The 27,597-nt window shown below is 38.0% G+C and overlaps 2 protein-coding genes across 2 annotated transcripts in view; both read left to right on the top strand.

Annotated features, from left to right (window-relative positions):
* LOC146453616 (uncharacterized) overlaps nucleotides 1–27,597 on the top strand; it is a 57,686-nt gene that overhangs the window by 27,797 nt on the left and 2,292 nt on the right. The gene's annotated exons all lie outside the window — the stretch shown is intronic.
* LOC146453615 (uncharacterized) overlaps nucleotides 5,302–27,597 on the top strand; it is a 30,035-nt gene continuing 7,739 nt past the window's right edge. The window contains exons 1-16 of the mRNA XM_085096423.1: nucleotides 5,302–5,604; nucleotides 7,167–7,312; nucleotides 8,263–8,508; nucleotides 12,538–12,702; nucleotides 12,822–12,935; nucleotides 13,420–13,545; nucleotides 15,526–15,622; nucleotides 15,836–16,054; nucleotides 16,472–16,848; nucleotides 17,131–17,298; nucleotides 17,834–17,944; nucleotides 18,674–18,793; nucleotides 19,248–19,338; nucleotides 20,105–20,479; nucleotides 21,010–21,144; nucleotides 21,674–21,907. Coding sequence (XP_084952549.1) covers nucleotides 5,535–5,604; nucleotides 7,167–7,312; nucleotides 8,263–8,508; nucleotides 12,538–12,702; nucleotides 12,822–12,935; nucleotides 13,420–13,545; nucleotides 15,526–15,622; nucleotides 15,836–16,054; nucleotides 16,472–16,848; nucleotides 17,131–17,298; nucleotides 17,834–17,944; nucleotides 18,674–18,793; nucleotides 19,248–19,338; nucleotides 20,105–20,479; nucleotides 21,010–21,144; nucleotides 21,674–21,907 — 2,794 coding nt within the window. The 5' untranslated portion in view covers nucleotides 5,302–5,534. The remainder of the gene's footprint in view (nucleotides 5,605–7,166; nucleotides 7,313–8,262; nucleotides 8,509–12,537; nucleotides 12,703–12,821; nucleotides 12,936–13,419; nucleotides 13,546–15,525; nucleotides 15,623–15,835; nucleotides 16,055–16,471; nucleotides 16,849–17,130; nucleotides 17,299–17,833; nucleotides 17,945–18,673; nucleotides 18,794–19,247; nucleotides 19,339–20,104; nucleotides 20,480–21,009; nucleotides 21,145–21,673; nucleotides 21,908–27,597) is intronic.

The raw sequence follows: 27,597 nt of genomic DNA, 5'->3' as shown, positions 1-27,597 counted from the left end.
AATGAAATTTCACGACCCTCCCCCTGAACAGGTAATACAATGTAGCTCAAATACCAGAAAAAGAAAACAAGAATGGAGGCAAACTGTAAGTTACTTACTGGAAACATTTTGCCCCAACATAATTCAAATCATCTATAGAGCCCATTGGCATCACATAACTCCATTATGCTACACATTTCCTTTACATTAATATTTTAATACTTAATCCTTGCCTTGCTTTTGTTAAATAATGACTTAAAATTAACAAATTTTATTTTGTCTTTTGTATATAACTCGCTCTCCCTGTCATACTATAAATTATGATTGCAAGAGCATAAATTTATGTGACCCTCTGTTTTCACTGCTTATTCTTTCATGACACTCCACCTTCCCCCCTCCCCACCCCCTCCTCCCTGCTAATAGGGAGCTGAAGCACAGACATTCCTGAGCGATGTATAGCAACCAGAACTCAAATGTTTTCTCTTTTGGTGTGGTTTTAAATGAATACTTATTTGAATATAAACAATATTAATATGGTAGCCATTTTGGAATAAGGTTTATGGTTCATTGTCTGCAGTACATTAATAATTTTATTTTTATGTTCATTTGAAAAAGAGTGCCAGAATCTTGTTTCACCAATAAATTTGTTGTTGTACAAAATGATATTGAATCTACATTTTCTAAGAATAAACACTGATCAAGAAGAACAACCTTAAGAAAAAAATCAAAGGTGGCTCACAACAGTCTCAACTTTACTTCATTTTGGTAGCATGCATTTGCCCATCTCTCACTGCACCAAAAGTGAAAGTAACAAGAACTGTTACCACAGCAACAGTGTATCAAACCCATCAACACTTGCTTGGGGGTTTGCCCTTAGACATGTAGGACAAAGGATGTTTGTTGTTAGGTTGATTTGACCCTTCATTAGAATAAGCAAAAACATTTCAATACCTGAATCACAAACTTTAACTCCCAAGAATATTGTTTTCAATTTATATTTGCAAAATTCCTACTTTTCCTCCCCTCATTTGCCTAGGTGGATGCTTGTTACCAGAAAGCATGCCTTAATAAATTTTCATTTATAAAGCTAGTCATTTCTTCAGTGCGTTAAAGCATCCAGTGCAGTGGTGTTTAACCTGACGTGAGCCACCTTAAAGAAATATATATGTACACAGAAAAGACTGTTAATACTATTACATTGTTCATGATGGTGCAAGGGAAGAAAACAAATCATTGCAAATTGTTGTTGCCTTGCAAATTTATTTGTTTATCGATTACTGTACTTATTCAAATCTGGATACAATGATGTCCATGCAGCACCAGCACTCTCCAGGCTTGGTAAGTCGCTCAAGGGAGCAATTTGAACATTTGCACCTGAGAAAATATTGAACCAAGAGGAAACTTAGCATCAATTACAAGGGAACGATCAGCTTAAATTCAAGCCATTGCACAGCGCTTTTCACTACAATATATATTCTTTTTCCATGGTAAAAAAGTGCAAAAACAGTAAACTTACTCGGAACCGAAACTTAACTGTGCACTCTAATTTAACACCAAGGCAAACTTTCGAAAGCAAAGCTAAAAACCTAAACTTGACTTCGATTTCAATTCAACTGAGTCTCCGGTAGCCTCCCTCCGGGGAATGAACTGGCTAGTAGTCAAGAGAAATTGTTGAGGATTCTCAGGCACTACACTTTTAAAGCTTGCCTGTTTTGTTAATACAGCAAATAACACATCTAAATATCAATCTCTATCTCTAATATCTTACCCGAGAGATAAACGACTCAGCAAAGTCTGCTCTTCCTTCTCTTGTAGCAAAAGCGCTAGCTGCTGAACTTATTCGGCTGCCTCTTCTTCACACGGAACTAGCTCTACAGAGTCAGGACTTCTTAATTTCCTTTGCCTATATCATGCAAAGACGATCCAGGAGAGCTTTCTGTGGCCAAAACAGCTCTGAAATTCGTCGCCAGAAGGACGACTACAGTACTCGATCGATCAGCGAGTTGAGAGTATTACGTCACGACAAAAACACAATAGGTTTGAACAAAAATACCGCAACTCCAATCACTTTCATACCGCGGGCTCACTGGAACATAAATTCATAATGGCGGACTCGAAAACACCAGTTTTCAAGGCTCAATATTTTCAATTTACGGGGCCCAAACTTCATTTCAGTGACCAAGACAGGTACAGCCACATCGGATAAGCTGTAAAGAACGTATTTTTGTTTCATACGTGACATGAAGTTTTGATCGTAGTAGCACTTTAAGTACAGTCCGTCGAACAAAGAAACTGGATCCAGGTTCGTTAAATAGCAAAATATTATGAACCGCCTCAAGTATTTGCTGACACTTAAACCGGAGAACAGGGATTGAAGCGAGAACCTGGCAACAGATGCCAGGGATGTTAACAAAAAGAGTATGGGAAATCGAGATGTCCAAATTGACTTCCTCCCCCTTCACTTTTCCCGCATCCCTGCCCTATTTATAGTCAACTCCCTTTAATGCGGACACCCTCGGGACAGCGAGTTAGTGTCCTTAGTAGACAGAATCCGTTATAGCGGGAATTTGTTTCAGTTAAACGTTTGTACCATATTTTCTCGATTAAACGCCGGCGTCGAAAAAACCCCGGGTGCGTTTAATCGAGAAAAAAAGGTAGTTTAATTTTTGCCGGGGATTTAGCTGCTGTCCGCATGACTGGGGTTTCCGTAATAGCGAGGTGTCCGCAAGTCGAGAGTTAATAATAATAATAATCAGACCGTGGCGGAAATTGTTTCAGTTTTGTGTTTTGGGGAAAGGATACTTTATTTTCCATCTGCTGACCGCTTTTCCTGTTTCACTAGACAGTGTTTCTTTCAGCAAACCGCTGAGGGTCAACTGAATTAACCGGAGGTTAGTGTAACAATATCAATTTCCGCAATGATTTTGTGGCTATTAAACAATAACCGTGCGGAAGAAATATCAACACGTCTGCCTTTTCATGTCACATGAAAAGTAAACTTGACTAATTTATTTTTTATTTATTTATTTATTTTTACAGCCTAAAACAAATAAATCTCAAGCACTGCTTTTCGGTTAGTTATTTAATCTATTTGATCGTAACTTCAAAAATGTCTAAGACACCTTTCATCACGTTAAGTTAATGAAGAAGTATTTTTTAATTTGATTAATTTCAGAAAGCCCTCCGTGCGAAGAGGATATATCCTACTTAGACAAGTTCTTAATAGAATGACAGCTCTATTTCGATTACAAAATAACAACATACTCCATTGTCAAAGAAAGTTCTTGTTTCGTTTCGTGCAGCTATTTTTATTTTCGCAAAGTTTACTGACCTCTGAGTTCAAGTACTGGACAAAAATACTAAAGTAGCTTGAGCAAGTTCTGACTTGCTATACGTGATGTCAGCGCTGCAGCTTATAAAAATTGTTGTGATCGGCGCCGCCATAATTCAGTTTGTAGTCAATTAGCCAAAGTCAAGAGGCTTACTTTGTAATTCACTTGAATAGTGAAAGTGACAGTTGACAAAACAGACGATTAAAACGTTACCTATAGCTTTGATTTTACTTTACGGTGACAAAAATAACTTTCAGCAGAACAATGCTCGTCTGGCAATTAACCTGTTGCCATTAGTTGACAGAGATATAAACAGACAATATCCATAGTAAAATACCGTTCTTCTCTAGAACAAAAGTTGAGCACGTGCAAAGCTTGGCGGAATCCTTATCAAAATAACCAAATTAAGTGTACTGTCATCCACGGTCACTTATAAATAAGTTACGGCTGACATCTGCTAGCCTTCCGCTCTCTTTCTGATATCAAACAAAGTGGGACAGATTTCCTTAGAATGCAGAGGAACATATGTTTTGCTGAAGCTAAAGTTCCTAAAAGGAAATGTCTGTCACTTTATTTGTGTTTTAGGGACTCTTATTAACAGTTTCTGGGTGAAACTTTCTTTAAAGTGGGATCGTAATGTGAACTTTCAGAAAAGGCGAGTCATTTAAATAATAATAATAATAATAATAATAATAATAATGATAATAATAATAATAATATGATAATAATAATAATAATAATAATAAATATAATAATAATAATAATAATAATAATAATAATAATAATAATAATAATAATAATAATAATAATAGTTAGTGTGCGATCACTAGTTGGGCGAAAGACTACTAAAGTCTTAGGGGGAATGCAGAAGGCAGTTTTATCGGCGACGCTGAACATTGCAAGAACTTTCAAAGTAGTAACATGATAATGTTATATTATACCAAGATTGATAGACCAGCCATGAATAGTTATTTTTATGAGTTTTAGATTTCCAGACATCTGGACTATGACTTTTATATATGTATATATATTTTATTGATTTATTCACCTGCTATTTTAAGTTTCGCTTGGCTCACAGGTTACGCTATGCGCCCTGTGTTGCTTTCTGATACTGTGCATACAGATAGTTTTACTGCGCATAATAAAATAACGACAACGAGAATGAAAATATTTCCACTTAAACATTTATTCGTGATACGTGTTTTCCATTTACAATCCTGAAGTATTGTTTATGGTATTTACAGACAATAAGGGTCGCAAGTTGACTTTTTCTATTGTACTATAGAAATGAGACTAAATTTAATACACTTCACGGTCTAACGACAAGGGTCACATTCATGAATGTTTACTTCATGAGGAGAACAGGGGGTGGTAACCCAAACGAGAAAGAGAGAGAGAAAAGTCGACTGTGGGAGGAAAAGAGTACACAAGATGCAGAATATTAAAAGTGACGTTGATACGGATATGTGACAAAGAAATGGGAGCCTTGCCCAATTCTTTGCAACAGCAAAAATAGGGGCAATGAGACTTGAACCACAGAGGAAAAGGAGGGAGCTGAAAATACACGGGAGGGGTAGGAGAAAGTGAAGAACTCACAAAGAGAAAACAAGGGACAGGCGGAGTAAGTGAGTTTCCACCAGACCGGCAAATGATTCTCACGTGATACATTGTGATATAAAATCTATTCTCACATTAAGCTGCTCAGTTATTTTATCACAAATCTATTAGCTGTTATGAATAAGTGGTACTTAAATTGCGCTGAAACAACTTCAGTTTCAGTGCTATGTTTATAAGCAGATGTCGTCCAGAACGCCTTGCGCTCTTCCAAATTAAGGCGGGAAAACTTCTTTTCTAGCTGTGTTATCTCGCGCTTTAGAATGGTCTATACTTTGATTAGTAAAACAGTAAAAATTGCACGATATTATTAATGATGAATTTTTTTTGTTCATGCAGACAATAAAGCCATATTTTTTATCCTTCCAAACAAAATGTGAGGTGTTAAAATTTGCGCTCCCAAAAAATGTCACAGGTGAGGTGTCTTTGCCAAGATTTTATTTCTTAATTAGTTTACTTGTAAAAATGCCATCATTGTTTTAGAGGAATTGATACACCCTTGCTAACGTATGAGAAATCACGTGGGTTGTCAAACAGGGGTTATAAAACAGCTCGTGTATAGGTCCAAGTCAAGGATTACTCCTTTAGATTTCCCAATATTGCTGCAAGATGGATCATTGGAAAATATCAGCATTGGTGTTTCTCTTATACCTGGGGAATTTTGCATCTACCGTGAAAGGTAAGCTAGAGTACCATAACGTTCATGTGCATTCGTAGACATCGAAGTGTTCCGAGACTTTTCGAGACGTAATTTAGATTTCGTTTGCAAGGAAAAGTTAAACATGCATTTCAATTATTCTTTTGTGACTTCAGTTTCTGTTTTTGGTTGATAATTTGAGGAAATGTTAGAATTTTACTAAGTAAATGGACATCAAGGACACGCCCCCCCCCCTTTCCCGCCGCACGAAGATCCCAAATTTTCATGCATTGCCACGAAGACGAAACAAAAACATAAAACGCGATGAAATTTAGTTCTTTCTCAGACATGTCCGTCGTCTTCTAGAAGTACTCATGAAACAATAGCTTTTCGTACCATTTATAAAAGAATATGTACAGAGATTTCCGGGTTTTACCGAACCTGCGCTGTCCTTGGAGAATTCCAATCTTAAATTCCGTTTGAAAGATCCGACAACATTGATACCGAATTCCGTTATTTGTCTCGTGTAGTTCACTTTTGCAAAGTTGCGTAGACAAGCATGTTTTGCAGTTACTTGGCAACACAACAGATGTCAGCATCCATTGAAATTGGCAACGATAACACGTTTGTAGTTAACCTATTTATATAAAAATCGAAACTGTCTACAAGCCGACCAAACTTGCTTATAAGGTTTTTATTTCAGTTTACCCTCTTGAAGCATAACTTTCAGCACAAGAGCATTCTTTTGGCAGACAATCTTCTCTCCGTCCCGAGTACATTAAATGAATAGCGAATATTTACCAACTAGAGGAGATATTTCCTCCTATAGCGTTCTCAAAATAAAGACTGTACACACCCCCTTTCGAATTTAATAGTCTTACCGCTAAATATGTCACCTATGAAGTTCAACAGTGGAAATTAAATAAATTCGGTGAGAATATACCATGTAATTTTGCTAAACGGTTGCAGGATTTTATGGCCAACTAAGAAAGTCTTCTCTGAAGTCTCAATCTATTTGGGGTTTTACATTTTGGGTTTTACGTTTCATGAATAGTGTGTAGTGTGGGCTAGAATATTTTGACATTCGTCAAAAACATTGAATATGTAAACGCTGCTTGGAAGGATTCTCAATCGTCATTTGGGAATGGAATAGTCAGCATTGAGACAGTTGTATCTCAACGTTCGTGACTTCGTTATGTAGCCTTAATATATTTTTAGCAAATTTGCGACCTCTGCTCTTTTAAAAACAATTAATGGGATTTCCTGCTGGGCTGGTACAAGTTCTTACTTGCAGAAAGGTTTTGTTCTATTTCGGGTTCATTGTTACACGAGTAGCTTGTCAGATTGCAAAACAGTATGGTGCCTGGTTACTTTCATGTTCTGTAACATGATAAGAAATCGATTTTGGTTGCTTAATACTTGTTTTACTTCTGTACGTGGTGCTCTCTGTGATGCACCGTTTATTCCATTAAATTATTATCATTATTTTTAACTATCTTTCCGTGTGGTGCACCTTTACTCCCACTATAAGCACCCCACCTCCTTTCCTCTATTCTCTCCTTAAACGCAATATCTTCATACCGGATTATCTTTTGAATCCTTAGGTGTCACCATGCAGAGAGGAAGAATAAATTCAACCAAGACACCACAGGGGTGGAACTGCAACAGCGGCTGTGATGTACCTGATCACTGTACATTGCCACGTTGCACAAATGTGGTATTCCCTCAGACGTTCAGTGGATTGGGAACGGTAAGTTTATAACTCTAAGAATAACAATGAGCTTCATGGTGATTCCGGGGCAACTTGCTGTTTATCACATCCTTGGGGAGGTTAATTTTTTTTTTGAACCCCAGGATATGGAATGGGAACGAATTCCCCTACTGAAATATGCTGTGTCCAACAACTAGAGAAGAATTTGGTGTTTTATATACAGCAGGAAATCTAGTTTTCCTACTATTTTGATGCTGCGTTTCATGTTATTTCACAGATTAATGAGACACATTATACAAATTTTCGCTTGATTCCGACAAATATAAGTTTGTTTTTACATCGAATGAGAGACAGAATTGTTTGAAAAAGGAAAATATATTTGCCATTGCTGGGTTACAGTCGTCAATTGAACCTTAAATAAATGAATGGAACATTCAGTCTAAAATTCTTCACTTGCTTTGTTACGTTAAGTAAAGATAATCTTCGTAATCCGTGAGTGAATAAAGCATACAAAAAGCACACGAATCCTGTGAAATACAGAACTGTGATTGTGTACCAGTCATTAGCCTACATTTCCTTGCATGCATTTCCAAACTATAAGGCTCCAGTAGAATCAAGTTGCATGGTCTCTTAGAAGGTTACAAGTTATTTTATGTTGGGTCATTTTATTCTTAGACAAAAAGACAAAAACGGCAAAAACAAACCGTTCGGAATAGAGCGTGGCAGGGATAGTGAATGGCTAAGGAGAAAACAAAATAAAACTGAAATAAAACAATAAACGATGCCATGTGATGGCGGGTGGTGACAAGGGGCCCCCTAAAAAGTCCTCTCGCAATACACGGAAAAATCTATTCAAATGAGCTCCTTGACCTCCATTGGCATTGCTCCCGGCATCAATTTGTGAAATCCAAACAAACGAATCATCTTCATTTGTAAGACGTTACTCTCCTGCTCAACGTTCTTGTACTCTTCTACCTTTCAACTTTTAGGTTCGAGTTTTTGTGTCACTGAGTCATGAGGATTCCTCTATTGTTCATTCACCGTCTGCCTATTGGGCAACCGAGATAAATACCTCAGGATTTCAGCTATGTCAGCGTGCAACAGGCTCCACAAATGGCACAGGAACAATCAACTGGGTGGCCTTCCAAGACAAACTAGGGATATCACATGGAAGTTTAACTTTCAGTGGAATGTGGACAACAGAAACCAAGTGTGATAAAGTCACCTTTTCTAAGGTTAGACAATAGTAGTGACGTTAGAGCTAACGATACATTCACTCTTCAATTTTCACGTTGCCCGTTTGACGCTTAAAACCAACAGGTCCGCCTGCCCTGCCCAGTTAGATCAAGTAAATAGGGTGTTCCGTTGGGTGTCAAATGTTGCCATTTCGGATTTCGTTACCATTTTCCCTTTTATATGAGACAACAACCAAGAAGAAAGAGCTATCGAATCTTACAGAACCAATGTTTCACAGGAAATGTCATCAATGAAACTTCCTCAGCAGTTCTGTCCATACTCAATGTCTTTCCATTCTAGTGCGCACTAAACAACAATGCTTATCCCTTCAGCTCAGAAAACTACGTCATTTGATGGCAATAGATATCACTTAAATGGTGAAATCCTTCTGCAGCCTCTCCAAAACTGGGACTTGATGTCAATGATCGAGAAAAGCAGCACCAAGAAAAATAATTAAAAAAAAAAAAAACAATTTGCACTAGGTCCCAAAACCGTCGTAAACATTTCATTCAGAAATTGAAAGTGAAATTATTATGCAGCATAGTAAACAGAACTACAGGAGAACGCTGATAAAAAGACGTACTGAGTATTTACCAGGCACAAACTGAAAAGTAAAAAGCATCTTCTGCCGCACAGAAAATTACTACCATCATCACAGAAAAGTGCAACTTTGACCGTTATACTCCCGAAACGTTTTAGGGAATGGAAATCAGTTAGAATGAAAGTGTGCAAAACAGTGCAACATAATAATCAGGAAATCAGCACAAGTGGAAAATGCTTCTCAATTCTACCTTAAGGATGTACTTAAGAAATTTTGTCTTCCGAGTCAAATTTTAGAGACACCTTTCAGGGAAGCATACAGCACCAGGAATACCGTAATAAAGTACGCAAGAAGTTATCCACAGGCTAAACTACTCAGAATTGACCAGATATATTCAGCAAAACAAGCAGCACCACTGTACACTTAACACTTGCATACTTCCACACTTGTACTTCACCTGAAAACTGGACACTTGCACTTGAATATTCCTTCGTACATCGAAATATTCCGGAAATGTTTTCTGCTTAGTAGCTTTCATTTGAAAGGTTACGTAGTAGTATTTCGTCCTATCCACAAACTCAAACGTAGAACTACTCTTAGGCCATTCATATATTATATTATGAAGAACTTCGTCTGATCCATAGACTCAAAAGCTAGAACCACCTTGCGCCGTTTATACTCAAGGGTCAGAATGAACTTCAACAGCGTAGTGTCATTCACCAATAGTAGAAGTGTCCAAGGTTATTTTATTTATATAATGCTCTACCTTGACTAGTCTCAACATCACCTAAATTTAATTATCAATAACGAAAAAAAAAACCTCTATTGAGAAAAGATTATGGACCTATAGAACGAATTTAATTGTTGCATTTAACCCAAGTTAAACGTTATTCTTTTTATCAACAATCGAAAGAGCCATAAGAGATTTTATCCAGAAATAAACCCTATTTTCGTTTTAGAATTAAAAAAGTGTTTTTTTAAACGATCATCAAGGATTGACCTCTAACTCGAATTTTATGCTTTGATGATTTGCTTTGAGTTCATTGGGAAATCTGTCATGATATTGTTGTTTCTCATAGCTTCTCATTGCTTTTAGAATTAAGCTTAAATAAGTTCTCAATGTTAATTGCGTGACCTGAAAGTCATACAGTAATTAAATCAAAATAGAGCATTTTTTTGTTTAGGGTTTCAATTTTTTATTGTTGCAACACAAATTTTGGTCACCAAAGCTTTATTTCCTGCAATTGTGTTTCATTTATCCAAGTATTGCGGTTTGTGTCGGATGTATGTTTACTCAGTCAAAGGTTATTTAAGGAAAGTAGACGCACTTGAGTCTTGGCATGCTTCATGCTTCATTGGCAAGTCTTTTAAAGGAAAAAAGGGGGCGGCGGGGGGAGGGGGGTGTAGGAGTTTTCATAGCCAAATTTTAATCTTGTTTTGACTTATTTTGTTTTATTTTACATTTGACTACAACTTATCACTTCCCCTTTGATTTATTTATTTATTTTTATTTTTTCCCGAGAACTATGGCCTTAGCAATCCTTTAGCGGGACCATTTTCTTTTGTGATCAGGTTCTTCACTGTTCTGACTTCTTGTTCAATTTCTCCACTCTTCTCAGGCCACTCTTCTCTCTCTTCTCTCTCTTTTCTTGACTCTTCTGTTACTCCTGGTTTCTCCTGTGGAGCAAGACTTCATCTATGTAATATTTCACGCCCGCTGGTCCCTTCTGAATCTGACTCACGCTTTTTTGGAATTTCTCTGAACAAGAACGGATGCCAAATGGTAAGACATTGAAGTAGAAACGTTCCTATGTAGTGTGAAACGTTGTCAATGGTCTTGTGATTCCCAGGCTAGCTTATTCTGCCAGAATTCTGAATCTGAGTTTTTTGAAGACTCTGGAACCTGGCAATGGTCCTCGTGTTTTGTCTACCGCTGAAAGTGGGTGGTTCTCACAAGCTCTTAATTTACTCATTAATATTGCTCAGGTCTACACAGACCCTAACTTTTCCGCTACTCTTGGGAGTTACCTCCATGGGCTCATACCAATCAATAAGTTGGTCTACTATGGATATGACGCCCGTCTCTTACATTCTATCCAACTCTTCTCTTAATTTGTCTGATAGAGCTGTCGGGTTCTGTCTTTGGAACAGTCACTTGGAACGGTTTTGCATCCTCTTTGAGTGTGAGAATGGAGCTTTTCTTCATGACGCCCAGTCAAATGAACAGCTAAGATTGTTTGTTTGGTACATTAGTCTTGTAGTCATCACCGCTGAAGCTGCCGAGTCAGCTTCAGACGCTAAGCTGGGTCCCTTCCTAACAGAGCTCTGTCTGAATTTTCTATGAAAATTCACTTGTTCTCGAGCAAACGTTTCTTGCACATGTCACTCTGCTGTGAAAGTTCAGTTCAGTTTCTGGTTGTCTTGCTTAGCAATGGGGTTGGATTTAGATTGTAGTGCAGAGTTGGCGGAATTACGGTTACATCTGCAATTGTATCCACTTTAAATTCAGCTGGTTTCCCATTTAATGCGACTATTGCTGGTCATAAATCTCCTGCACCTCGTTGAACAGCAGCTAGTTCAGTAAGTTCACCCAGGAAGAATTCGTTATTATGCTCTATCTCTTGCTGAGATCTGCAAGCTTTTGCCTGTGCACTTTGGAGTTCTTCATGTATTTAGATTCTGTAGCTAGACAGAGTGTCTGCATGTGAAGGTCCAAATCGTCCTGAAAATTTTCCTTCAGCTGTGGGAAATTTTGTTGTTTTTTCACTATTTCAGACTGCCTGGACTTTGCAATTGCCTTTTCCGAAGTGAGGAAGGAATCCAGTTGCAAATGTCCACAGAGTTGTTTGTCTTCCACCCCCACGACAATGCTATCTCGGATGAGATCTTCCAGATTCATTGACAAATTCACAATGCTCGGCCAGACAATACCAATTAGTAAAAAAATGTTCCCCTAACTCATGTTTGTTCGTTAACTGAGGGATTCAATTTTGCCTCAGTTCCTACACTCAAGAAGATAATTGTCATAACGAATAATCGGGGCCCAAGATGTCTATAGCTGTCTCTAGCTGTTTCATTTTGTTCAGAATTCTCCCACACACCGATGGCTGTTTGTTGCAGAGTGGTTCTGTGGGTCGTCAAGAGCTTACAAAGGACACCCATACAAGTGCGGGAATGAGAGTTGATAACTGATGCGGAAAACGGACAAAGATTTCAATACCTGAAAACAAGAATGGATTTTATTGTCCACGTAGTCCTAACCACGCCGCGGGTATATAAAGATTGCATACATTGGTCGAAGATTGTGTCAGGGGTTGAAGGTCAGGGAGGACACACCCCCATCGAAATTTGTACCTCCCTCCCGTCCAGCTTTGCATTCGATGAAACGTTACCTTTCCGAAACAATTGATATTCTTTCAAATAATGGGCATTGAGTACACGTATAAATTAAATCATCTTTTGACTGATGCAAAAAAATGTTTTGCAGAGCTTTGGTGGAAGACCTACTGTGTTTGTCACCGCTAAATACTCTCGAAGTACTAAACCCAATGATGCCGTCTATGTTTGGTTAGAAAATCTAGAAAGTCGTGGATTTGAAGTTTGTTTACGAGAATTCTTGCCTTTTGACGGAAAACACAAGGATACAATTGTGGTAAGTCGCTTCTCTGACTACCATCCTGTACTTGGCAGTAACATCAAAACGTACACTAATTTTAATTCACCTTAGGTGGAAAAACTAGTTATAATAATGGAAATGTTTCTTTTTTATAGGACTGGTTCGCTTTCCTCGGCAATGGCTCTCATCTCAATTTTACGATCACTGAAGAAAGAGTTTTTCCCAACAAAGGCAAACCCTCAGCTAACGACAACTATGGATTCTGTCAGGTAAGTGACAGCTGTCAGTCACCTCGCTTTATTATGAAGCAAATTAGAACTTGCCTTATTATTATAATATCATCAATATATGTCACTCAAAAAAATATTACCAGTTGTGATTATTTCATTCTATTCTTTTAATACTATCAATACATTACCCAGCAGGCACAAATTGAGAATAAACAAAATACATTATCTCAAAATATTCCTTTGCAAAGCACTCTGAAAACTCACAGCTCTTTTAAATAAACTATTAAACAAAATTAGAGAGTAAAATGCACTTTAATGAAACAAAAATAAATAATTAAATAAATAAATAAATAAATAAATAAACATAAAAAAACATATAGTTACTAAAAAAATTTCCTGAAAAAACTTTCTTTCCTAATGACTGTTTGAGTTACTTCACCATTAGATAAGATTAATTAAAACTTCCGTATTGATTTATAAATCTAATCAGTTGTTTGTTTATTCATTGATCTATCGTTTTCAGGAAGTGCTTTTTAACACCACGTTCTATGCGTCACCAGTTGTCCTTGTGTCCGTTCATCACCAATATGACCGTCAAGCGAAAAGCTTTGTTCCCCCAGAAAACAACATCATCGCGGCCTGGGTTGAGGTATGATATTAGCAGCTGTCTTATTTTCGCTTTATAGGACGGGATTTTTCTCTGTGAGAAGGGACCCTGGGAAAAGAAAAAGAACGCAATTTGTTCCAAATGGCTTTGAACGGCTGCACTAGACAAGTGAAACAATCCTCCTGTGGGAAGGGACCCAAAGAAAAAACATGTGAATGCATTTTGTTGAAAATGGGTTTAAACTACTAAACTACACAAGTGAAACAATCCTCTAGTGGGAAGGGACCCTGAGAAAAGAATCAGAACGCATTTATTTTCCAAAATGGGTTTGAGCGACTGAACAAGACAAATGAAACAATCCTCCTGTGGGAAGGGACCCTTAGAAAAGAATCAGAACGCTCTTTAAACTAGACAAGTGAAGAAATCCTCCTGTGGGAAGGGACCCAGGGATAAGAATCACAGCGCTCTTTGTTCCAAATTATGTTTAAGTGCTGAACTAGACAAGTGAAACAATTCTCCTGTCGGAAGCCATCCTGGAATAAGAAAGAGAGCACACTTTGTTCCAAATGGGGTGGAACTGCTGAACTAGACAAGTTAAACAATCCACCTGTTCGAAAGGACCCCGTGAAAAGAATCCCAACACACTTCGTCCGTAATGATGCTGAAAGGCTGAAATAGACAAGTAAAAGAATTCTCCTCAAGGAAGGGACCCTGAGAAAAGAAACAGAGTACACTGTTTCAAGTGGTGTGGAGCTGCTGAACTAGACAAGTGAATCAATCCTCGTATTGGAAGGGATCCCGAGAGAAGAATCAGAAGGGAACTTTGTTCCAAATTGGGTGGAACTACTGAAATAGGCAAGTAAAAGCATCCTCCTGTGGGAGGGGACACTGAGAAAAGAATCAGGACGCACTTTGTTCCAAATGGGGATGGACTACTGAAATAGACCATTAAAAGAATCCTCTTGTGGGAGGGGACCACGACTTCGTTTCAAATGAGGCTTAACGACTGAACTAGACAATTGAAACAATCCTTCTGTGGGAATGGACCATAAGAAAAGAAACAGAAAGCACTTTGTTCCACATGAGGTTGAACTACTGAAATAGGCAAGTAAAAGAATCCTCTTGTGGGAAGGGACCCTGGGAAAAGAATCAGAACGCACTTTGTTGCAAATGTTATTGAACGGATGAACTAAACAAGTAAAAGAATCCTCCAGTGGGAAGGGACCCTGGGGTAAAAATCAGAACGTAATTATTCCAAATTGGGTTGAATTGCTGAACTAGACAAGTTAAAGAATCCTCTTTTTGAAGAGGAACTTAAGACTAGAATCAGAACAGAGTTTGTTCAAAATGGGGTTGACCTGCTGAACAAGAACAGTTAAACGATCCTCCTGAGGGAAGGGATCCTGAGGAAAGAATCAAAACAAACTTTGTTCCAAATGGTGTTGAATCGCTGAACTAGACCCTGAGAAAATAATGAGAACGCACTTTGTTCAAAATGGGTTTAAACTGCTGACTGGACAAGTGAAACAATCCTTTTGTGGAAAGGGACCCTGGGTTAAGAATAAGAACGCACTTTGCTGCAAGTGTGGTGAACGGATTATCTAGATAATTTGGACAATGCTTCTTTGAGACGGGACTCTGAGAAAAGAATCAGTACACAGTTTGTTCCAAATGGAGTTGAACTAGACAAGTGAAACAATCCTCTTTTGGGAAAGGACCCTGGGAAAAAATCAGAACACATTTTGTTCCAAATAAAGTTGAACGGATGAACTAGACAAGTTAAACAATCCTCCTTTGAAAGTGGAGCCAAGGATAAGAATCAGAACGTACTTTGTTCCAAATGGAGATGAACGGCTGAACTAGCTAGACACGTTAAACATTCCTTCTGTGGGACTTGAGCCTCGAACGACCCTGGAAAAAATTCAAAATATCATTAAAGTTATTAATTATAAGGCTCTGTCTTTTTTACCTAAAAGTGAAAAGGGGAGTAAGCCGTTATCATATTGTTATCATTTTTTGCAGGAAGTTGGCCTTAAGGGTATGAAGATTTGCGTTAAAGACTTACAGGGATCAGGAAGCGGTCACGACCCTTTAACAGTCAGCTATGCTGTTATTGGAGGTTGGTTTTTCATTTGTTATACTTGAATTTTTTTTTTGTTTAAGTAACTTTTTAATAAATTAATTTATTTCTAGTCATTTATTACATTATTACCAAAGTTATTAACCTTTCTTTACAATGTCAAGAAACAAGACATTCAAGAAATCTCTCATTTTACACGCAAGTATAACATTAAAGAAAATATTGAGCTATTTTATTATTTTTTTTTTACAGACCTCAATCCCTGCCTTAATGTGCATTGTCCACGGTTTGGAGCGTGCAAGACGTACAGTGCGCATGACGCCCGTTGTGAGTGTTTTGAACAATGTCCCTCCTATCAGGATCCAGTGTGCACTGCGAATGGAACAACATACGACAACAAATGCTGGCATGAGTTAAGTTACTGTAAAGGACTGGAAAATAACCTTGTTTACCATCCAGGAAGTTGTGAAGGTAAGAGAGATACTCTATAATAATACCTTGCATGAAAGCTCCACAGAAGACCATGTTATACAGTTGTACATGCTCCTTTTGTGAAATGAGAAACTTATACTCTGCGAAGAACTCACTCGGCTATCTGCAGAATATTCAAAGGACAGCTAACAACAAAAGCAGAAACGTAATAACCAAAAAACAGGGTCTCGTGTGCCAGACCACAAGTTAATCGGGTATGTGGGACCTACCAAACTGGTGAGAGGTTTTAACCTAAAATACCGAACTATAAGTTAAAAAAAAATGCGATTTTAATCAACACAACAGTCACTGTAGCAACTACATGACATTGCAAAAGGTGCTGCAGATCAGATACCAACCAAAGAGTGAGTTATTAGTTTGACCAACTAATGTTATACACGTTTAAATGTTTATCAGGTTTTCCTATTGTTCGAGGCCGAGTAGAACTCCTCCATGTTCCAGAATGGTCCGATTCCAGCTGCAAAACAGTCGCTTTTCCGCCATACCGCTTCTATCCTGACAAACAGGTTTACGTTCAAGTCACCGTTAATCACATGAAACTTAACGATTCCTTAACAGTCCACGACGCAGTGACATCGTGGAGTGAAAATGTCAGTCCCAAAAATTTCACTGTTTGCGTTATGCAAACTGGGAGAAAAAAGGAGAATTTCAACCCATTTGCAACTGTCGACTGGATTGCGTACCAAGGAGCTCCACCAGAGGGCTTGACCGGAAAGATTCAGCTGCAAAAGTGGTGGTCTGGGACAAACTGTGCAGATGTAACTTTTCCCAAGGTAGGACTTAAGAAAACAACATTAAATAACAAACCAAAACCGCACTCTAGGTAACTCTAATATACAATCAGCAATTGTCTAAGTTGAATCATGCCACAGTTTCGTTTCGTGTAAACAACTAAATTAGTAGTTTGGAATTTAAATATATGTATAAATATTATACGTTTGATGTTTATTTTGCCAGGAATCTCAGGAAACAATCCAAAACATTAAATTTTAAATAAAGTTGTTAACCGACTGTTTTTCGCTATTTTCAACTACCTCTTTTCTCTTAATTTCTAGGACAAGTTTGCTGAGGCGCCTGTGGTTCTTGTGACGTCAGAACATTTAAGGACAGGGAATGAGTATGATTCCGCTCTCATTTGGCTCGAAGATACTACAAAGAGTTCTTTTAAGGCATGCCTTAGAGAAATGCAGAATTTTGATGGAAAGCATGAGGATATTAACGTGGTATGTTCTTAACTAAAGGTGTTTTGTACAAAGCTACTACCATTAATGTTCAATCCCCTGATTGGTTGAAGTTATTGCCGTTTTTGCGAATTTGTTATGCAAGGTGAAAGTTGCACGAGTGCTACAGCGTACTATCAAAATTTTCAATAAAACAAGAAGCTTTAACAAATATATCATTATTACCTAGAAAATTGAGGTTCTTTCGTTTTTAGAAAAATTATGATATTCTGCTTATGCGTTTTTGGGTTTTTGTGAAAAGAGTGATCATGAGTTCGAGATTCAGGCCGAAGGGCTGCACTGTTCGGTTTTCTAAAAGTGGCTTTTTGCACCACGTTTTCTAGCCGAAGGAAAAAAGCATACTTAAGTGATAAAACGCTTTTCCTGGCAAGACCTTCTCTAAATTAACTTGGCTTGCCTGTGTCACTGAGTAAATAATACATTCACTTTCAACAACACGTCTCACAGATCTGGCATTGGCTTCTCACATTGGTTGGTATTCAGTGGTTCCATTTCAGACTGTTATTTTTCTTGACAGAACTGGTTCGCTTTCGCCAAACTCCACAAACCGCTGTTTAACGAGCACGGAACGATCAGTTTTCCAAACACAAACCCACCAACTGATGAAAACAACAACGCTTACTGTGAGGTAAGAAAAACTTCACCGGAACCAGAAAGCAAGGGCCTTAAAATTAAAACGAGTTTACGTGGCCAATTTCTTAATAAAGAAGTTGCAGTTTGCATGGAACTCTTTCGCGGAACATGAGGGCTTACATCCATTGTCAAATCATGCAAGTATATGGAGCCCTGTGTAAGACACTCTGCAAAGTCGAGTGTTGCTTACGATATATACGAATGGAGTCCGGTATGATATCTAAAAGTACTTGGATTTGTATTTCATATGGCAAAGTACATACATTCACCATAGGTTCCCACATGCAGCCCTGTTTCATATCTGGCTGTGATCTACTGTTTTCATGTGATGTTCACGCTAGCCGCTGGCACATGGGATGCAGTCGAAGCTCAGCGTGCCACGGTATATCAAGAAAACTGTGTCACGGTGCCTGGTTTAGTACGATCTTGTTTTTTCATGTAGTCATAAACTCTGTATTAATTAAGAGTCAATGTCCTTAAGGAAAGAATGAGAAGAACCACTTAAACAGGGTGTTGAAAAAAAAAAATAGAAAATCAGCATATATCTCTATAAGAAATGATTATTTTCCCTGTAAGAGGTGTGATGAGAATGAAAGTAAGATAGAAAGACGATTAATTTTACACTCATATGTATAAATAAATAAACAGATTAATTAATTAAAAATAAACAAATAAAACACAAAACAATAAAACCTGTTGTAATAACATTTCTTTTCTTTTGCAGTTTGTTTCATTTACAAGAGCTTATAACTCAACGCCAACGATTTTAATATCCGCTAATCACAGCACGACGGTAAGTGGAAACTCGGCTCCAGTGCACAACGGCATCACAGCTTGGATCGAGGTAAGGCTTGGTTTTATATATGCAATTTTTTTTATAAAGTATTACGAAACTGTAACTATACCAATGGGAAATTACCTTTCAAGTAACTGTCTCCGGCATAACGAATCAAAGGGAAACTTAGGAAAATATTGTCCAACTTGTTGACTTTTTTTCGTTTCTTTTTTTTATTAAAAAAAATTGCCCTTTAACCTTTGTTCCCTTGCTAGTTTAACAAAGCCATGTCAGAGACAAAACCTGTGAATTTGAAAATGGTGAAAACAATTTAGGTTCCACGGATCGTCCTTTATTAAAAATTACGGCAATAAAGGTTTCGCAATTCATGTTTCAGCCACGTTAGTCATTAAATCATGAGATAAATTATTGGAAATCTTTCGGGAATAGATTTATTGTTCGGAAAAAATCTTAACGCTAACTAAGGAAGCAAGTAAGCATTGATTAAATTTTTCCTCTGCAGAACATGAATTCCTCTGGATTCAGAGTCTGTGTCAAGGAATTGTACCAGACCAGATATGATCCGCTGTCAGTGAGTTATGCGGTGCTTACAGGTCAGTAAATACTTAGCCCTTGCCTGGTATATTTAACTTAATAATGCATAGTAACCTAGACAAAAAAAATACTGCATTATCATGTGCAGCACGATGAGAAGTAAAATGTGTGAAATACGGATCACTCAGCAGAAGCAAACGAGAGGAACAGAATAGAACCTCGGTTTCTAATTAATTCCATTTTAGAGCCATTCGTTGAAGAACGAAAGTTGCCTCACTGAATTGTATTCATGAATATATTGATGTGTCATTAGCTTTATTAAGGACAATCGACGGCCGGATTTTTGGCTAATAATGATTATTATTCATTATCACAGGGACGCCCAACTAGAGGTTTCTCTCAAATCCTTTGCAACGCAATTCTAAGGTATCTGGAGTGCCTTTAAGCTCTGTGGGTTCATTTTAGGCCGCGCAATAATATTTTTATCTATTCGGTCATTCTAGGGGAACTTGAGTCTTTTCAAAATTACTAGGGCATTTATGTCCATTTCACGAAAACCTTAGGTCTTATTTCCTTTCCGAAAATCTTAGCAGTGACCTTTCTTCGGTACCCGAAACCAAATTTTTATCAATCCGAAAACACTAGGCCTTAAATTTCCCATATCACGAACGTTCGAGGTGAAAATTCCCTTTAGAAAATTGCAGGGGATTAAGGACCTTCCGAAAAGATAATTTACCGAAACGATCCGTTGGGTGCCCCTGTTATCAGTTTAATTCTTTGGTTATTACAGTTCTGGATTTCATAATCTCTTCTAATAATTTGCAGATGTCTGTGATCCTGACTGGAGCTATTTCAATGGCTTTTGTTACTTTACGAGTGAAACATGCACAAACTGGACCACAGCGCTGAAAAAATGCCGTCAAGAAAACTCAGTCCTTGTTGACGTTAACAACAATGAAGAAAACGTGTTTTTACAACGTCGCCATAATGGCAAAAAATCCTGGCTGGGATTGAATGACATCTCCACAGAGGGTAGCTTCACTTGGGCGGATCGCGGGGCTGGAAACTTCACAGCTTGGGCTAAAAATCAACCAAATAATTTTAAAATAGAAGACTGCGTGCATGCACTTGGCGTGGAGCACAACTACAAATGGAATGACGTGAAATGCAGTGACTGCCATCAGTATACTTGTAAGAAAGGTAGGCTGATTGCAAGTTAAGCTGGTGAAGTATGATTAATAGACACCCGTGACCAAACAAAATGTACTGAGATTCAAAGCGTGACATATGAGAATAAAACATTTTACCAACAGTGTCAAATTATAAGGGGCCTTTATCATTTACAACAGGATACTTCACCTTTTGATCAAATAGAGTGAGGTACCGAAGATGACAGTTGTCTAGTTACGAGCAGGTTCAAATGATAGTTGGCTTAGAAATTGTGTGAGTCCCTGCAAAACAGTAGTTTTCGAAAAAATCTACTTTTTATGTAATGGAGTGGTTCTGGAAGGAAATAAAGAACTCGAATACTGGCGAATGTAGAAAGAGTAAGCCTGTTTAACAATGCGCCTTCGTGTTTAAGACCATCAGTGGTGCATGTTTCCACTTTTGAGAAACCAGGAGTTCAAATACACAACTGATGTTACTGCTGTTTTGGAATAAACAAGTAACAGTTATAGATTGCTTAAATTCTATTACTTTATTTTTAATATTTGAAGTTATTTTTTCAGATCTTGATGAATGCACCAAAGAGACATCCTACTGTCATCAGCTCGCCACCTGTACAAACAAACGTGGATCCTATTCCTGCAAGTGTAACAGTGGATATGTGGGAAATGGCTTTGATTGCTATTATCAATATGCCGGTTAGTATCCTAACATTGTAGCCGATCAAACGATCTTTTTAATAAGCAGACACTTATACGATATAACGATATTTTAGCTAGTTTTGTTAGCAAATAGCCCGCCCAGTACTCAAAGAATAGTCCAGCCCGCAAAAACATTTTTCTCTTCCTTCACTTCCAAGTGGCTATCTATTTATAAGGCTCTTAGCTATTCAGTTACCTATCCCGCGTGAAGTAGCAAGATTTAAATGGAGGTTGAAACTTGTATAAAAACAAATAAACAACAAAATGTTAAAATGTTGTCTTTTTGGAAATATGAAATGTGACCTTAAATTAATATCATCAAATTCAGTAAACGTTTGCTTTGAATTCCTCCTTAAATTATTAATGGTTGGAGAAGCTATTGCGCCGAGTTCCTTTTTGAACCACCTCGGAAGTGTTTGGATATCGAATCAGCCAGTCTTTCTCTTGTACGCTACATTCCTAAAAAATAAGTATAGCGTTTATGTTTGCCTGTTAAACTGTCATTTTTATAATTTCACAATTAAAGGCTTACGACATTCATCCATTCTGCAAAACAACGATAATTACCTGGGTACTTTAAGTAACTGGCTTAAACCTGTCGTCCAGAGTAAATCTTCTTGCTGGACGAGCTGTTGGCACGCGTCCGTTGATGGTTGGGCTGCATCTACCTTTCACTCCCGGTGCGATAACAAGGGTCCTACTGTGACGATAATGAAGGTTGGCCAGTATATATTTGGAGGATACGCCAGTATCTCTTGGAGTAAGTGACTTTATTTACCTCACAATATGTTTAGTTAGTGTTAACCTGGAGTAATTTTGAAGGGTTTAGAATAACTCTTTGATTTGACTCACCGTTGTGGCCCTACCATATTTGGAGTGATTATAACTCCAAAGAGATGTTCTTAAACCCGTATTGGAGTTACCTTTGCTCGATAAATAGCAAACTTTCCTTGAATCATATAATCAGAAAATGGAGTCACAATTTGAATTTCTTATTAAGAGTACCCTCAATCACCGATGTTAAAATACAGAAATTGCTCAAAACATCATTTTAAGGCTAAACTGTTAACTCTATTTTTGGAGTGGAATACCTCAGCTCGAGATAATTACCAGGTTGCATCGTAAAGCAGAGAGAAAATAAATCATAAATCAGAGAGAATTTAAATCGGATGTAGCAGGTACTTTACTCCATCTGCGTTTGTATGGCGCGTTTTTAGTGTCAAAATTCAAACTATCAATTCAAACATTCGATCCTTCAATTCAAACATTCAATCCTTCAATTCAAACATTCGATCCTTCAATTCGAATCTGCAATTGTTCGGTTCAAACTTTCGATCCTTCAATACAAACATTCAATCCTTCAGTGCAAATATGGAATGGGTCGATTCAAACATTCCATCATTCAATCCATATATGGAATTGTTTGTTTCAAACATTCGATTCTTCAATCCAAACACCCTTTTCTTCAATCCAGAGATGCCATTCTTCAAGTTAAACATGCATTCATTGTATTGCCTAGCCTATCATTCAGTTCAAGCATGCATTTCGTCGATTCAAACATGCCATTTTTCAATTCAAACATTTGATCATTCAATCCAAACGTGCATTTCTTCAATCAAATCCTGAAACTCAAACACTACACCATAAATTCCGCGTTCAATTTCGATAGAAAAAGCTGAAATCCTGCTGTTGAAACATTCTGCACTTTAATTTTAAGATATGAAATCCAGATTATAAATGCAAACATAGTCTCACAATGTAGTTGTGTAGTGGCTCGATTCAAACAGTCACTTCGGCGATTCAAACATTCTCTTCGGCGATTCAAACATTCAGCTCAGCAGTCCAAACTTTCAGTTCCTCTCCAGTAGTCTTGAAACGGGGGGACTCTGTAAAAGAAGGATACGGACGGGCGGATGCGGACGGCGGATGGCGGACGGCGGATGGGGCTTTAAAAAAAAAAAAAAAAAAAAAGAAGGAGAAGTGGAAGAAAATAGGATGTTGATACGGTTAAATTTATTGGTTAATTGCCACCTTCTAAGAAATGCTAGCTTTGGTTTTTTTTAAATTTTATTTTTATTTTTTTTTAATTTGAATTAATTTTATATCTTATTGTCAGTCAAACAGCGAAAACGCTATGGAATGTTTCTTCTCGTTTTTCAACCAAATCAGCCTGAGTTTGCAGTGGAACTCCCTACATAAGTACGACACACCATCCGGCAAAACAACACGTTCACATTCATGAACATTTACAGGATAATCTGATTAACGGGTAAAGTACTGTACGAGCTCTTGTTAGGCATTATAGATTGGAAATCGTGGTTATTGTTCGAACAGACAGATCGATACAAGTTATTAAAAAATTATTTTAAGACGTCCAAAGATTTCCCTGCGTCAGATTTGCGAACGTGTCAGAGCAATTGGATAAAACCTTATACGCCTGGCCCCAGTTGTTCAAAGAGCGGATAGTTTTATTCACTGGATAGGTTGCTATCCAGCAGATGAAATGCGTGCAAGATTTTCCCAATAGCCCTATAATTTATGGATAGAGTAGAAACATATGTCAAATTTAAGTATGGGATTGTGTGGAAAACTTGCCAAAAGGCGTTACCGGTAGTTGGAGTACATTTGCTCCGCTGGATAGCGACTTATCCGGTGGATAAAGTTATCCACTCTTTGAACAACTGGGGCCTGGTTTACTCAGCAGTGGAACACCAATTTTTAAGTCCGCTTCTTCAGGAGAAAAGCGAAACATTTCTCAGCGTAGTTGAACGCGGAGTCGACCGATCGCGAAAGCTTCAAAGCATCAACCGGTTTGTTTGACAAATTCTGCTTTCTTTATTACATTTTTTTTACATTCCTGTCTCATTAATATTCATATTTTCGATTATCCGGACATTTTATTCAAGTTCCAACGAGTCCAGATAATCGAGGTTCGACTGTACCAAGTTCACGGAGAAGACGACCCCTGACCTGACTGGGGACTGAAGGCCGCCGCCGAGGCAACCGGAGGAAAACCAGAAACTGACCGAAAAAAACATGTTTTTCTGTCAGATAAAATAATCTGAATGTTCCAAGATGAGAAAAACCAAAATCCGCAATGAATATTAAAACCGAAAAGACGCAAAACCCGATCAAAAAAAGCCCCCATATTGCAAGGAAAATTTCGCTTGTGTACAAATTTAAAGGGAAGAAAATGACACGTTCAGAAATCCTACGCCGGGAAATCTTTGGACATCTTAAAATAATTTTTTAATAACTTGTATCGATCTGTCTATTCGAACAATAACCACAATTTCCAATCTTTAATGCCTAACAAAAGCTCGTACAGTACTTTACCTGTTAATCAGATTATCCTGTAAATGTTCATGAATGTGAACTTGTTGTTTTTCCGGATGGTGTGTCGTACTAATGTACCGAGTTCCACTGCAAACTCAGACTGATTTGGTTGAAAAACGAGAAGAAACATTCCATAGCGTTTTCGCTGTTTGACTGACAATAAAATATAAAATCAATTCAAATTAAAAAATAAATAAATAAAAATAAATTAAAAAAAAAGCCAAAGCTAGCATTTCTTAGAAGGTGACAATTAACCAATAAATTTAATCCGCCGTCCGCATCCTAGCCTGCAATGCAGGCGTTTTTTTGGAGCGGGAGCACTAAATAATCCTTCGTTGTTGTCATCTTGGGCGAGGAAGCGCGAGAGGGCTGGAGCGAGTCAAAAGTGACCCTAAGGGAGAAGACGACTGGCTGAGAAATAAAGGAGGGGGGAGGGGGAGAGGAGGGAAAAATACGCCTGCCCGCACTCATTGTTTGTTTGCAGAACCCGTACACTGGATAGACGGGGGCTCTGATTGGTGCGGTAGGTCACAAATTGATTGATACATGACAATCCACGGCAGATCGGTCCCCATGTCATTTCATTCTAGCTCCACTACCACTGTGCTCAATGAAACCGTGTCTTTCAGAAATTGGAATATCACTTGAATTGAGCTCCGAACAAAAAGAAATAATTGTTTCACTGTTGTCGAGACAAGATGTATTGGCAGATTTTCCTACCGCCTTTGGAAAAAGCCTTACCTTTCCGTTGTTGGTTCGACTGAAGGGCATTTAAATTGATTTTATCGAGCAAAAGTGCGAATGCGATCCTTGTCTGTCCGCTGAAAAGTGCTGTGAAGAAGCAACTTCAATGGGACTAGCAAAATAGGGATACCGACTAAAAAGATATTGAGGATGCAAAAAACCGTTTATCATTGCTTCAGCGGAGGAGTACTGTCCGTTTTTTCGATCGCTGAAAAAGATTGATACACTAGTTGACCAGCAGCTTTGTGTGATAACTGGGGACGACTCGCATACCGTTCAGTTGGACCGGGTAAAGGTTTGTATTCGCATAGCCCCGAATAAAACTGTGAACTGATCTGTGCTTGATATTCTGTATTTGACCTTTGCGGCGCACAGCGTGACACTTGTAAATCTTCTGAAAGCGAACGCAGAAAATTAACTTTACTAAATTTACTAATTTGACCGTCACACAGTAGCTTTATTCTTTCATGATTCTTTTTGTTTTGAGACAGAGACAACTTTCACTTTATTATGCTTGATTTCAAAGTAGAAACTTAGATCACGCGAAGTACGTGACATGACTGCACAAGCTGTGATGAATGAAGCCGGAAATGCACTGATCAAGCGCAACTATAAATAGGGGCGTTTGGCGATTACACAGGGTTTGCGGGCAGGCGTTTTTTTTCGCTCTCATTTCCTTCCCCCCCCCCCCTCCCCCTCAGCCTCCTTCAAATACGCGAACTAAATTTATTATTCAGCGCTCGCCCATGAAAAACGCCTGCACTGCAGGCTATCCGCATCCGCCCGTCCGTATCCTTGTTTTACAGAGTCCCCTCGGTTCCAGACTACTGGAGAGGAACTGAAAGTTTGGACTGCTGAGCTGAATGTTTGAATCGCCGAAGTGAATGTTTGAATCGCCGAAGTGACCGTTTGAATCGAGCCACTACACAACTACATTGTGAGACTATATTTGAATTTATAATCTGGATTTTATATCTTAAAATTAAAGTGCAAAATGTTTCAACAGCAGGATTTCAGCTTTTTCTATCGAAATTGAACGCGGAATTTATGGTGTAGTGTTTGAGTTTCAGGATTTGATTGAAGAAATACACGTTTAGATTGAATGATCAAATGTTTGAATTGAAAAATGGCATGTTTGAATCGACGAAATGCATGCTTGAACTGAATGATAGGCCAGGCAATACAATGAATGCATGTTTAACTTGAAGAATCGCATTTCTGGATTGAAGAAAAGGGTGTTTGGATTGAAGAATCGAATGTTTGAAACAAACAATTCCATATTTGGATTGAATGATGGAATGTTTGAATCGACCCATTCCATTTTTGCACTGAAGGATTGAATGTTTGTATTGAAGGATCGAAAGTTTGAACCGAACAATTGCAGATTTGAATTGAAGGATCGAATGTTTGAATTGAAGGATTGAATGTTTGAATTGAAGGATCGAATGTTTGAATTGATAGTTTGAATTTTGACACTAAAAACGCGCCATACGTTTGAACAGAGGTTAAGTTAGACCTTGTCTAAGCCAAAATCACGCTTTGAAGATTACTCCGAAAACCAAGGGTAAGCTTCATCTCAATCCACGACTAAACTTCGTTTAAATAAGCGGAATCTTGGGCAAAGCGGTGGTATTTAGACTACGACCTTCTCAGCCTCGGTTTTAACTTCCTTTAAATAGTCGGTCCCTTGGTTCGGATACTAAGACTTTCTGTTTCAAGCTTAACTGAGCGGTCCTAAATTCGAAAACCAGGCAACAAAAAGAATAAGCACGTGACACACATATTGTATAGATATTTAAGTTTATATCAGATACGCGGCCTGATTTCATCGCATACTGGTTTCACTTCACAAAATCGTTTGTTCGTATCTTCTATAAGCCACATCGTTTACTGTCGTTGTTCAACTAAAGAAAATTGCTTATTGCTCTCAATATCCCTTCACCCTCTTGGAATTTTGACGCTTTCCATTTGTGTAGCTAAACGGTGGATCCTGTTCGAGACCACTTAGTAGTTTCCATTGAATTTTTATGGCGCAATCTTGCTTCAAATATTTAATGTGTTAGGATTTCAGAGTGAAACTCATTGAACATTAACTTAATCGTGCTGATCAAGTGAATTAATTCATTGTTTGCTTTCTCATATTAGAACAACCATCACTATTAGTTTTTCCTGTAAATCCGATGAATATGTGTTAAATTTCTAAAAGGCACTTTTTGCCGTTTTTGCCATATGCAAAGTACTAAGAAACGGGCCCAAAGTGTCCCTATACAATGAAACCTTGAGGTGTGTCAGTCATTATCGCTTAAACTTGACTCTTTTTCCTTTTTCAGCAATAACTAAATTTCATGATTTTCTCGTTTAACGGTTAAG

Source organism: Pavona decussata, unplaced genomic scaffold (assembly GCF_977016875.1).
Source record: "Pavona decussata unplaced genomic scaffold, jaPavDecu1.1 SCAFFOLD_329, whole genome shotgun sequence".
NCBI lineage: Eukaryota > Metazoa > Cnidaria > Anthozoa > Scleractinia > Agariciidae > Pavona > Pavona decussata.
This window is presented reverse-complemented; position numbering and strand designations above follow the sequence as displayed.